We start from the raw sequence: 13,026 nt of genomic DNA on the forward strand, positions 1-13,026 counted from the left end.
ACTATGTATGAACGTGCCAAGAGATGTCAAATCATAATTATAATTGCATAAGCATCTCTTGTGAAATGAAAATTAAAAAGTTCTACCTAAAAACTAAAATCAAGATATAAAAAGAAAAATCGCTCTATAATTTTATACACTGTCAAAAAAAATAACTATCAAACACTTGGGGTTGAATAAGTATTACCCCAAAGAAAACTCAATGGGTTGAGCGCCAAGTACTCAATGAATCCACCAACTATTAGGCCATCAGCTAGCAGACGACATACTCAATTTGGGAAGATTGGAGGAACTCAGGAAAGAGCGAGTACCAACGTATGTTGCCCTATCAGCGTCACTCGGTTTTTAGAATCTACTACCTCGAAAGCAATCGCTTTGCGATTCTTACTCTCCCTTTGGATGCCCTTCTTTCTCTACTTCACGAAACCACTTGCCGAGACCAATGAATTTCGTGCACAACACTATAATCTAGCTTCATAAACTTTAATGTAAAACGCTATGGTGTATAATTTATAAAAAAGTTATACAAAACAGACAGCTAATAGAAACGGAAATTGAAACCAAAATCAATACCAGATTCAGACATCAATATAAAAAATGTGTATATATATATATTTTTTTTATCCAATACCAATATATATATATATATATATATATATATATACAGATTTTATCTAGAGCGAGGCATCGCTTTGAAATTTCAGAGCGAGTTTAGGGTCACTTTTTGGTTTCATATCCACATCTCGACCGTTCAGTTTTTAGGTACTAATGTATCATCTATGCAAAATTTCAGCCAAATTGATGATCTTTAAGGTATTTAACTCACTTAAACCAGTAGACGAACTGAATCTGTCCAACCTAAACCGTACTAGCTTTAAGGCAGTTATCAATGTCTTAACGACCATCAATTTGGTTGAAATTTTGCAGAGATGATCTATACATTAGTAGCTAAAAACTGAACGGTCGAGATGTGGAAATGCGACTGAAAAGTGACCCTAAACCCTAACCTCGCTCTGGATAGGATCTGTATACATATATATTTTTTCACCAATACCAATAACTTCATTTGAATGGTATCATTTAATAAACAAAAAAAAGAAATCCATCTTAGAATTTGTAAATATGACATAAGAAAAAAAGGGAAAGTGTGAAGACGAATATTGGTAGTGGAGGAGGTATTAAAGCAAAAACAAAAGAAGGGAATAAGGTTTACGTATTGACGTAACGCCGTTATTCTCCGTCAACTCCCCAATTCTCATCGTCCCCCTGACGTCCTCATCCCGACCGATCGAACCCTCCCTCCTGGGCCCCCACACCGCCCACTGCTTCTTCCAGTGGTCCCCCACGTTCCCCCATTGCACGCTCTTTCCACTCCCATCCCACGTGTACCTCCTCCTCCAATTATGGCCCTCCAATCTCACACACCCCCCATCAAACGGCTGAAGTTGCTTAGCTAAAACATAAACCCCCGCCACAGAGGAAAACAGCTCTCTTTGACCATGGACCAAAACCCGCGAATATTTTTAAAAATGAAAAGAAATCAGAGGAAAAAGTAAAAAAGCTGACGTCACCGTACCTTTGACTCTTTTACTTTCTCTCTCTCTCTCTGTCTTCTTTAAACCCACAGCTCTCTTTTGTCTTCTCCAATCTGATTCTTCTTCTTCTTCTCTCTCTCTCTCTCTCTCTTTCTCTCTCTACATTTCTTCGTAGTTCTCCGAAACCAAAAAATGGGAAGGGACGACCTCTACATCACGGTGCCGAGCTTTTTCCGGTGCCCGATTTCACTTGACGTGATGAAATCCCCCGTCAGCCTCTGCACCGGGGTCACCTACGACCGCGCCAGCATCCAGCGCTGGCTGGACGACGGCAACAGCACCTGCCCCGCCACCATGCAAGTCCTCTCTTCTAAGGACTTCGTACCCAACCGCACCCTCCACCGCCTCATACAGATCTGGTCCGAATCGGCGCGTCTCCGAAAGGCGCGATTCGAGAGCGACAACAGCAGCAACTCGAAAGACCAGGTGGCGGAGCTGATTCGGCAGATGGTGGACCGCCACAGCTCCTCGTCTGTGGATTCGCTGGCCAAGATTGTGCGGTTCGCCAAGGAGTCGGAAGAGAACAGGAAGTTTCTCGCCAACTGCGACGGCTTTGTGCCGCTGCTCGTCGAGGCTCTCGCCGGCGGCGGCGGCAATGCCGGCGACGGGAGCAACAACATTCGCATTCTCGAGCAAATCGTCAGGATCATTCATTTTCTGATTGGAGAAATCCAAGACTCTGACGAATTGGTGAGGTTGATGTTGAAGAAGAGCGGCGCTGGCGCCGGTGGTGGAGATTGCTTGGCATCTCTGCTGCTTGTTCTCCAACAGGGAAGCGCCGAGTCTCGAATCGCCTCGGCTATGGTTATGGAGTCGGTCGCCGTGAGCGCCGAGTCCAAGCTCTTGATCGCCGAGCGGGACGGAGTGTTGCCGGAATTGTTGAAATTAACGAGTCCGGAAAAAGACTCCACCCTAATCGAAGCCGGACTGTCGTGCCTCATCGCCGTTTCGGTGCCGAAACGCGTGAAGGTGAAACTAGTCCAACTCGGCGCCGTCAAGTCTCTGTCCAAACTGTTGTCGGACTCGAACTCCACGACGTCGACGATCGAGAAGGTTCTGAAGCTGCTCGAAACGGTGTCGTCGGTGAAGGAAGGGCGGGCGAAGATTTGCGAGGCGGAGGAGGAGGAAGGAGGCGACTGCTGCGTGTCGGCGATCGTGCAGAGACTGCTGAAGGCGTCGAGCACGGCGACGGAGCACGCGGTGACGATTCTGTGGAGCGTGTGCTACTTGTTCAAGGAGCGATCGGCGCAGGAGGCGGTGACGAAGGCCAACGGGTTGACCAAGATTCTGCTGTTGATGCAGAGCAATTGCTCGCCGTTCGTCCGGCAAATGTCCGCCGATTTGCTTAAGATTTTCCGGGTGAATTCCAAGTCCACCATTTCGTGTTATGATACTAAGACCACTCATATTATGCCCTTTTGAGACAAAAACCCAAAGGAGAGAGAGATTGTAAATGACACAAAAATTTTTGTTAGCAAGTACAAATTACCAAGGAGGCAAGGAGAAATTGAAATTCATTACATTTGATTTTTAATTTGGTTATTTCTGGTTATTGGATTCACGATCGATCGTCTTAGTAAAACGTTTTCTTGGATTTGATGTCGGATCAAATAATCGAATTGTAAAGAGAATTCAAGGTTTGTTTTTGTGATTGTGATTTCTTTACTAGTGAAGGGAGCACCCACTACCTAAGATCCAGGTCATGGGTTCGAGTCACCATAGGGATAGAAGTGAAATCATTTGATCTTCTTTAAATACGAAGAAGAAAAAAAAAGAAAAAAAGAAAAGAAAAGGGAGCATTAGAACAGAAAATGAGTAGTGAAGTTAAAGGTAGTGGGTAATGGACTAATGGGTGATTCCACTTTGGTTGGTGTTGCTGCATTGCAATGATCCTTAATTATTTTGGTTAGATCAAATCAATGGAACCAGTAGCTATCAATACCCAACCACACTTATACATCATTGTGTAAGCAAGAAATGTATGTAAAACGACCCATCATTTGTCATTTTTGTGTATTCTTTTGTACAGGGATTAAGCTAGGAAATCGGTCATATTTGAAGGAGAGAAACCCTTTGATTGGTTCCACAATCATTCAATGCAAGATGTTCAATCACACCGCCAATCACCACTGAAGTGCTTCACAAGAAACAAGAGCATTTACTCTCCTCAACTTATGTCAATCAAAACAAATACAAAAATATCGTTTCGAATTTTGATTTTTAATTTTTCAGACTTCCGTATAAGATCGTATTTTAAATTTTTGTATAATTTCAAAATTGACTCTGATTTTATTTTATTACATCAATTATGAATTAACAAGTCAAATTCAAGACTTTTATTACTTACACAAACGAGATTATACTATTATATCAAATAATAATGGGAAACCGACTCTGATTATTTATTTGTTCTAAATGATACCATGAGCCATAAAGAAAGCTAAAAGGGTGTGGTTGAAACCTATGATACATATTACATAGCATTTGTGGTGCATTGAATTGAAGAAATGAATAATGAAATAGGAGGGTGGTGGTGCTATAGTCTCTATTGTTTAGCAATAAAGAAGAGCGAGATGCCGGGATTGGGCAAAATGATGCTCAGAGACTATAAACAATGTATCAAGCAAACAACGGATCTGACTGACTCCAATTGTTAATTTGAGATTGAAGAAAGTTGTATATATTTTTAGAGTAAGACAGAGAGACAAAGTGCCGCAATTGCTGAAATGGGTTTGCTTTGCTGACTGTAATGTGAGCTCTAGCTCTCTCCCTTTCAATAGAAAAATGGGTTTGAGATTATGGTAATGGTAGTGTCTGGGGCTCAAGCTATGGAAAGGAATGAAAGGGATTGAAATCCCAATCCTAAAAGAAATGTGCTGAAGGAGAGAAAGATAAACAAGTTTGACCAACCCTCCAATCCCTATGTCATTTAGTGCGTATATAGATAGATTTTGGGAACTAGAAATATAGGCCCTTGAGAATGCACCCCCATTACTATTTAAGAAAAGCACACTTAATCTGTTTCGATTATTTATAATGATTTCTGCCGTTTACGTTATATTTTTGTTTTCAAGAGAAAATCGTCAATTTTTTTTCAAAATTCAACTAGTAAAATACGCAGTAATTCACTCCTAGATCGTGTTAGAAAAATTGAAATATTTTAAGAAAAAAATTCTGATAAAAAAAAAAAAATTGTTCTGAGTCACAAAAATGATTTAAATAGGCACTTCTTATATAAAAAAAAAATGTAGCATCAAAAGACAAAAGGGTGATAAACGTGTTGCTAAACCATGAGCTAAAAAAACATATATAGAAATATAGAATGGCGTTCAAAGGTCGATTGTTTCGTATTGGATTTGTGTTCGGAAGGTGGGTTGGGATTGGTTAGCACTTGGGGACACGGGAAATCAAAAGTCTGGGTGGATGGTTCCCCAAGCACTTGGGAGGCCCCCCACACTTTTTGATGTTCTCTTTCTTTTGTCACATTAATACTCTATGGTCTCTTTCATTAATACTGTATATTTCAATGTTCACATTGGGGGGCATAGTTGCATTTCTTCATTGGATCATGTGTCGTTGATAGTCACAAAGACTTAGCTTTATATACATGTTGCCTTGCAAATTGTTGTTTGTTTTTTGTTCTTTTTCTTGTGGTGGTGCCATACTCCCCTTATAGTCCAATTTACTCCAAGGTGCTGCCAATTTGGGCTCGATGATTCTTGTTTGATTAAATTGGGCTTCAGAGTCAAAACCATACTGTCTTCAAATTGGGCTGAATGTGGCCGAACCATTATACACTAATAAGAAAAAGACCAAAACTTGATTTTTGATATTATTGGGAAGACCAGTCTCAGACTTCGACTTGCTAGTTGCTACTGAATTCTACTTTAGTAGTGCTTCTTGGTCGACAATCTTGCTACTTATAAAGGTATACACTTACAATTAAGGTATAGGATATTGATTGCTTATTGCTAGTTGTTGATCTTCCAGTTACATATTTTGGATATCACATCAATAAATAAATAAGAATTAATTAAGTGAGACGGTCATATCACGTGACACGTTTGACTCATCAATTAAATTTCATATAGTAATAAAAACCTCACTAATATACTACATTTCTTATATGAGAAACTTTGAAAATACTCTCCCTGTCTTTAAAAATTATACTTTTAATGTCGTCGCATGATTGAGCGGTCAGACAAACCTAATGGTTCGACCGTCTAACAAAAGACCAGTTCAGCCAAAAGAGCACTCTCAAAATACTTTCCTATTGCTCAAATAGATATTAAGCTCCTTTAGAAGATGCATTTTAGCATGGAGTTTGTATTGGGATTGATCTCCTTGCTGTACATATATATGAATCGGCATGACTCGAGACTCGTTGTCGACTTATACTACTTAAAGATGGCTATTTTGTAGTGTTTCGAAACAAGGGATATGGCAACCACGTACATTCTTTAGGGTTGGTACATCATGCTGACAATATATAAGAGCAAAACCCATTAGAATTAACAAAGAGGAAAATGTGTACTTTAAGAACCAAGAAGTTACGGAAATTTATAACAAACTATATGTACGTACATACTACACACACATTTTTGTCCGATCGTTTTATAATAGTCGGTCGAGGATTAATCATATCATAATTATACAATATAATACATGAAGAAGGTGCTAGAATTGTCTAAGAAACTGCAGGCGTGAAATGAATATCAAGCAAGCTTCAAGGTCTAGCCTCCAAGAGAGGCACTTTTGAGTCACCACCAAAGCACAAGCATAGCTAATTAGCGATGGTAATATAGTGGAATGGCTTGTAGTAGAAGAGCGTAAGCTCTACTTAAAAGGCAATTAATTAATTAAGCTGCATTTCTTTTGTTATGTATAGAAAATGTTGATTCACTGATCGACAATGAGTTCATGTGGATGTGGCAATCGTTCTGATACTATATATATCAAACTCAGGCAACGTGTGCCACCGCGAGCCACTTAGAGCTTAATCGATCATAAGATCATTTCTAATTATATGCACATGCAAATTAATTAATTAACTACATATATCTGTGATCCGACCAGACACTGATCGACACGTACGTCCATCTCTTCCTATACTATATTTTTCTACAGGTACCACCAACTCTGAGCTGCAGGTAGAAAAAGATTTTATGAAGAACGACGACACCTACTTCATATCCTGATTAATTCCAAAATGTATTCTTATGTCGGATCGGATCTACATCTTAGGTGTTGATGATTCTTCGGAGATGAAGATCGATAACAAGATTCATTGTTGATTTGTTGACATCTCATTTTCTTTATGACAATCCGATGTTTCAAAACTTTAAAAAAAGGTTTCATAGATTAATTAGTTTCGTTATTTTTAGAGAGGGGATCGATCAACAGGGTCGTTGAAGCCTTGAACAATGCTGGCAGGTCTTTCCGACGATTAGTATCGTAGGATCAATTCTCCTCCTCCTTTTATCGCATTGTAATAATAACAGTTCGGTATATCTCAGTTTCGTTTTCGGTAAGTTTGCTCTTGTACGGATTGTTTGGCTGGGACGTCTCCGGTAGGTTTTGCTACAGACTTCGCCAAGAAACTCTTCTACCATTACCAAGTAAAGGATGAAAATCCTATCTCTCCACATATTGGTTTTTGGACTATCAATTTGTTTCATTTTGTTTATCGGTTCTGTCCACACGTATTGGATTAATAGACATTGGTTTACAATTGTGGCGACCGACCGAGTTGACACCATGTATAAACTCTTGTTCCATTTGGGTGGACCGATTGATACTGAATACCACAAAATGTCTGGATCCCATTTCATGATATATATGGTGGAACGTACAATCGTATCTCTTGTAACGTCTCAATCTCCCGAAAGTCTAGTTGCCAGCTGAGACTACAAATCCAAATCATATTATATGAACAAACATGTAGGTCCAAATTAATTAATTGGTATATATATGTTCTGATTAAAACTGTCTATGGCCTTTTCGATTTCTTGCAGTCCCATGATTAGTCACAAAGGACTCACAAACCCGTTACTCCGTTATGGTTGGCAATTTATGTTTCGCGGAAGTACTAGTTTAACCTTGATCCAATCTATTCGATTATCGTGTCGAACAATTTAATTACTTATAATCTGATAATCGTGTCATGTCCCATTTTACTAACTTAAATGATAGTCTCTAATTAAGTTCGATTTCTTTTATTTCTCGCCCAAATGTATCAATCACTTCTATATTTTTTTTTTGAAGGCTTTATCTTCTAAAAGTTGGGTTTATCATGAGATTACTAATTTTTGAAGTTAACTTTTGTAAGTCACTCTTATAAGTTAAAATAGATAATCAATATATAATATATTCTTGGTCAAATTATTTTTTTACTGTCAAAATCGGGTTACACATAATCGACACTAACCGGATCCATTTATTATTCAATTAAGCGATCATCAATTCAACTTCGTGTTACGTACATTTCAAATTTCTTCCCCTTTTCTCTCCCCCACCATGTAAATGATATAGTTCTAATTGGTTGGAATGAAAAAAGTTCTTGTTATGTACGAATCGCCAAAAAAAGTGTTAAATTTTGACAAACAATGTTAAAAAAAAAAAGGACAATTCTTAGGTTCACCCTTAAGGTGAAGGAGCATATTCACCCCCATTGTCGATTAACATACTTTTACTTAATAAATTTATAATCTAACTGTCCATATCTTAAATTAGCCTTTAAAGATCATTTCTGTAAAAAATCAATTGAATCGAAAATCGTTTAATTATTTAATTGAATCAAACAAATGGATGGTTCTAACAATACTTACTACTATTATGATGAACCGTCCATGTATTTCATAGAAATGAATAACTAAAAGGTCTTCAATTTGATTGATTTTTTACAAAACTAATCTTTGTATTACGTTATACAACATGAATGGTTGGATTAGAAAATTATAAAGTTATTATGCGTTCATCGTAAGACCGGGTGAATATGCTCCTTCACCCAATGGGTGAACCTAAGAATTGTCCAAAAAAAGTGTCTTCACTTTATACTGTGTTCATGTTATATATGTTATCAAGATGTGTCAATATTTCAAAGATAAATTTATTTATTTTATCTATTTAATAGAAAAATATGGCAACCATAAGTATGATATCACACAATATATGATCACATGCTCTCAATTATGGTCACCGTAATCTCCTAAGGATACACTAATTAAGGGTGTCGATCTTCATATCTATCGAGGGCCACACACACAACTCGAATTTCAAATTAATTAGAATTGAATCGTAGATACAAGTTAGAAATGGAGCAGAACAATCAAACCAAGTGCTGTGACTAAAACGCCAGCGGAGCAATTCAAATCATGGGCCACCAAATGCCATAGCCAAAGAGGATGAGATAAGCACTTAGCTATATGAATGTAGGGCAAAGGAAATATATATACTTATACTAGGGTTTGGGAGAATGTGCATTATTGCTTAGTCAATTAAGTTCCAAAACTCGGGTGAGTCGTTCCGGAAAATAACAAGAGCACATGCATGTGGATGTGGATGGGAATGAAGTCTAGCTAAGTTTCCTCTCCGGTATAAAAATGATGCCGAAGTCCTAGATTTCTTAAGTGATCGAGGGTCAGTGCTTAGCTTTAACATAAGAATAGTGTTAAGGACTTAATGCCTCGGTGTCAAAGATCTAATTAGGTCAGAGCTTAACTGTAACATAAGAATAGTGTTATTATTCTTCAAGTTTTTGGACGGTAAGACGAACAATTGGTTTCTACTTTAATCTCACACACGAGGCTAAGAGTCTATACTACCTCATAAACCCTATCAGCCTCTTGGCATTGACGTCATTTGATTTCCTATCGCGTCCTCATGGATGTCGCAGTACCTCAACATCTTCAGCGATGCTCTCCTTATTTTGCTTCGCGACGAGTTTTGTCGTTTCTTTAGACTAGCTAGCGGCATCAATCAAATGAATCAATCCGTTCAGATGGACGTTGGAGGTTGGGAACTAGATCATTCTTGCTCTTTGGCTTTACATATAGATTGAACACTCCGGTCTATCGTTTTTTTTTTTTTTTTTTGATGCAGAAAGACTATAATTAAAGACAGAAGCCTCTAGGACATCCATGGTTTACAACATCAAAAAGGAAAGCATTTGATGCATTTCTCGGAATTGAATTAGTCCACGAAAATCCATCAAATGAGGAATGACCTAAATGTGCAATTGCATCAACTACAAAGTTAACTTCTTTGAAGACATGCTTGAAAGAAATGGAAGAGAAGCTGGTCGCAAGCTTCCAAATGTCTTGAACAATCTTTGTAATTCTCCAAGGTGGTTGGATCGAACCTTTGACCGCATCAATCACAAGCCTTGAATCTTCTTTTACTTGGACATGTGAAATTTTTTGTTGCAGTGCACTAGCAAGGCTATTTCTTAAAACAGTCGCTTCCGCTACTGGTAGTACTCCCTAAACCTTTGGCAGCAACAAATTGATGTAGAACGAATGACAGTCTAAATTTAAGAACAGCTCGATCGTGCAAAAGGAGGAAAACCCAAGCTAGTTACTATTGCAACTTTGGCATTCGGTGTTCGATTCGATCGTGCTATAGCTTTCCGGAAAGGGAATCGCGCCAGCAACAAAAATCGTCGCTATGCCACTACGTGCGGGCTTTTTCGGGCTTTCGGGGTAGTTTAGGGCCTCAAAACTGCAATTTACTGTTTTTCAGAATTTTCGGTTTCCTAGTTTGTTTTGGATTTGTTTTATTTTTACCCATGGGCTTTAGGGTTTCATTGTTAGTCGCCCTAGGGTTTCTTTTCTCATATATATGCAACCTTAAACGGCTGCAGAACCTATCTTTTATCATATTATTAATTAAATTGAGATTTATCTCTTTTATCTCTGGTGGACTCTAGAACCTTTGTTCTAGGTTTATTGCTTGTAAACCTTAGGTGATCTTTCCGACTGCGTCAGGTGGTATCAGAGCAGGTCTTCCCTATCTCTCTTATTTACCTTAGTAGCAATGGGTGAAGTTACAAAAGCACATATTGAAGTTCTTACAGCAGCGTTTACCGCTGCCTTCAACTCTGTGAATACTCAGATTGGAGAAATTCGTGGAATGTTGGGAGAGAGGAATAATAACAACAACAACAACAACAATCGGAATAGAGGCGGGGAAGGAGGCCAACGAGTTAGGGCTCCACGTGGTGAAGTTGTTGATAATAATTCAGAATCTGGTTCTGAAGAAGAAATTGTGCAACCTGAACAACAAGGACAAGCTGACCAGGATTACAAAGTCAAGGCTGAGATCCCTTTCTTTTCGGGCAACTTGGGTGTGGAAGATTATCTGGATTGGCAGCTTCAGGTGGACAGATTCTTTGAGATTATGGAGGTGCCTGAAAACAAGCAGGTTAAGCATTTTGCCTGGCGATTGAAGAGTACTGTTGCAGTTTGGTGGGATAAGTTGCAAAATACTCGGAAGAAGCAGAGGAAACAAGGGGTTAAAACATGGCTAAGAATGAAATAGCTTATGATGGAGAGATTCTTGCCGGATGATTATGAATAGATTCTATATAGGTTGTATATTGAATGTGTCCAAGGTACGAGGACCGTGGCTGAGTACACTGCTGAGTTCTTGAGTTATTCAAATCGCAATGAACTAGGAGAAACTGAAGGTTAGAAGGTGGCTCGCTATATCAGTGGGCTAAAGCCAGCCATTCAGGAGAAAATCGGATTGCAAACTGTGTGGACTGTGACAGAAGCTACAAGCCTAGCATTGAAAGCAGAACTATTAGAGAAGCCTTCACGAGCTTCTTCTTTCCAAAGGTATACCTATCAAAGGAGCACAAAGTTGGGGAACTCCTCAGCTGGCAAAGGAAAAGCTGTACAGCAAAATACAGAATGTGCTCCTAGGGCTTCCAATCCTCCTTTTAAAGGGGCTAGCAGTTCCAGTGGTGCTCAAAATAGGTTCCCAAATCAGAAGCCTAATAATCCTTATGCGAGGCCTACAACAGAGCTCTGCTATAGATGCAACAAGCCTAGTCATAGGTCTAATGTGTGTCCTGAGAGGAGACAATCTGCCCTTATAGATGATTATGATGAAAATGACGAAGAAGTTGGAGGAGGTGATGAATATGAAGGGGTTGAGTTTGTGGTGGAAGAGTCTCCTGAGAAGGTTAATATTGTGTTGCATAGGATCTTATTATCTCCTAAGGAGGATGGGCAGCGGCGCAATATTTTCAGATCACTTTGTTCCATTAATAACAAAGTGTGCAATCTAATTGTGGATAATGGGAGCTGCGAAAATTTTGTAGCCAGAAAATTGGTGGAGTATTTGTAGTTACCTACACAGCCTCATGAAGCGCCTTATTCTCTGGGATGGGTCAAGAAAGGTCCACAAGTTCGAGTTGCTGAGTCCTGCAAAGTACCAGTATCCATTGGTAAACATTATAAAGATGAAGTTCTGTGTGATATTATTGATATGAATGCTTGTCATATTTTATTTGGGCGACCTTGGCAATATGATGTGGATGTGACTTACAAAGGTAGAGATAATGTGATGATGTTTATGTGGAATAGTCATAAAATTGCCATGGCTCCTGTTTCTCAATTTGAGAGATCGGGTGTAAAGAAAGGAGAGAGTTTTCTGACCTTGTCTAGCAGTGAATTCGAGATGGAGGAAGCCTTTAAAGAAGCTGAAGTTATTTGTCCAGTGGTGATTAAAGGGCTGTTGACTGCAAAAAAGGAAGATATAGTGATCCCTAAGAAAATGCAGAATATGTTGAGAGAGTTTGAGGAGTTGATCTCGGATGAGCTGCCCAATGAGTTATCACCTATGAGGGACATTCAGCATCAGATTGATTTGGTTCTTGGAGCTAGTTTGCCAAATCTGCCCCATTACCACATAAGTCCTAAAGAGAATAGATTTTGAGGGAGCAGATTGAAGACTTGCTGAAGAAAAGGTTCATTCGTGAAAGTATGAGTCCTTGTGTAGTTCCAGTCCTCCTTGGTCCTAAGAAGGGTAATCAATGGCGGATGTGTGTTGATAGCAGGGCTATAAATAAGATCACTGTGAAGTACAGGTTTCCTATTCCTCGTTTGGAGGACATGCTTGATGAGATTGAGGGTTCCAAGGTGTTTACCAAGAAAGATCTTCGAAGTGGTTACCATCAGATTCGAATCAAGCCAGGGGATGAGTGGAAGACAGCCTTTAAGAGCAATGATGGGTTATATGAGTGGATGGTGGTGCTATTCGGGTTGTCTAATGCACCCAGCACCTTTATGAGGCTTATGAACCAGGTTCTTCATCCTTTTATTGGTTCTTTTGTCGTGGTGTATTTTGATGATATATTGATATATAGCAGGACCAAAGAAGAACATCTTATACACTTGAGGCAGGTTCTGGGAGCTTTACAGGAAAA

The 13,026-nt window shown here is 39.1% G+C and overlaps 1 protein-coding gene across 1 annotated transcript; it reads left to right on the top strand.

Moving 5' to 3' along the window:
• Positions 1-1,629: 1,629 nt before the first annotated feature.
• Positions 1,630-3,156, top strand: LOC133724533 (U-box domain-containing protein 27-like). Its single transcript, XM_062151288.1, has one exon. It carries the CDS (start codon positions 1,728-1,730, stop codon positions 3,015-3,017), a length of 1,290 nt encoding a protein of 429 aa, XP_062007272.1. The 5' UTR covers positions 1,630-1,727; the 3' UTR covers positions 3,018-3,156.
• Positions 3,157-13,026: the final 9,870 nt, after the last annotated feature.

The sequence above is a fragment of the Rosa rugosa genome, chromosome 1 (genome assembly GCF_958449725.1).
Source record: "Rosa rugosa chromosome 1, drRosRugo1.1, whole genome shotgun sequence".
Lineage (NCBI taxonomy): Eukaryota > Viridiplantae > Streptophyta > Magnoliopsida > Rosales > Rosaceae > Rosa > Rosa rugosa.

Coding starts and splice junctions, on each gene's coding strand:
- LOC133724533 (XM_062151288.1), top strand. CDS start 1,728: ATGGGAAGGGACGACCTCTACATCACGGTGCCGAGCTTTTTCCGGTGC.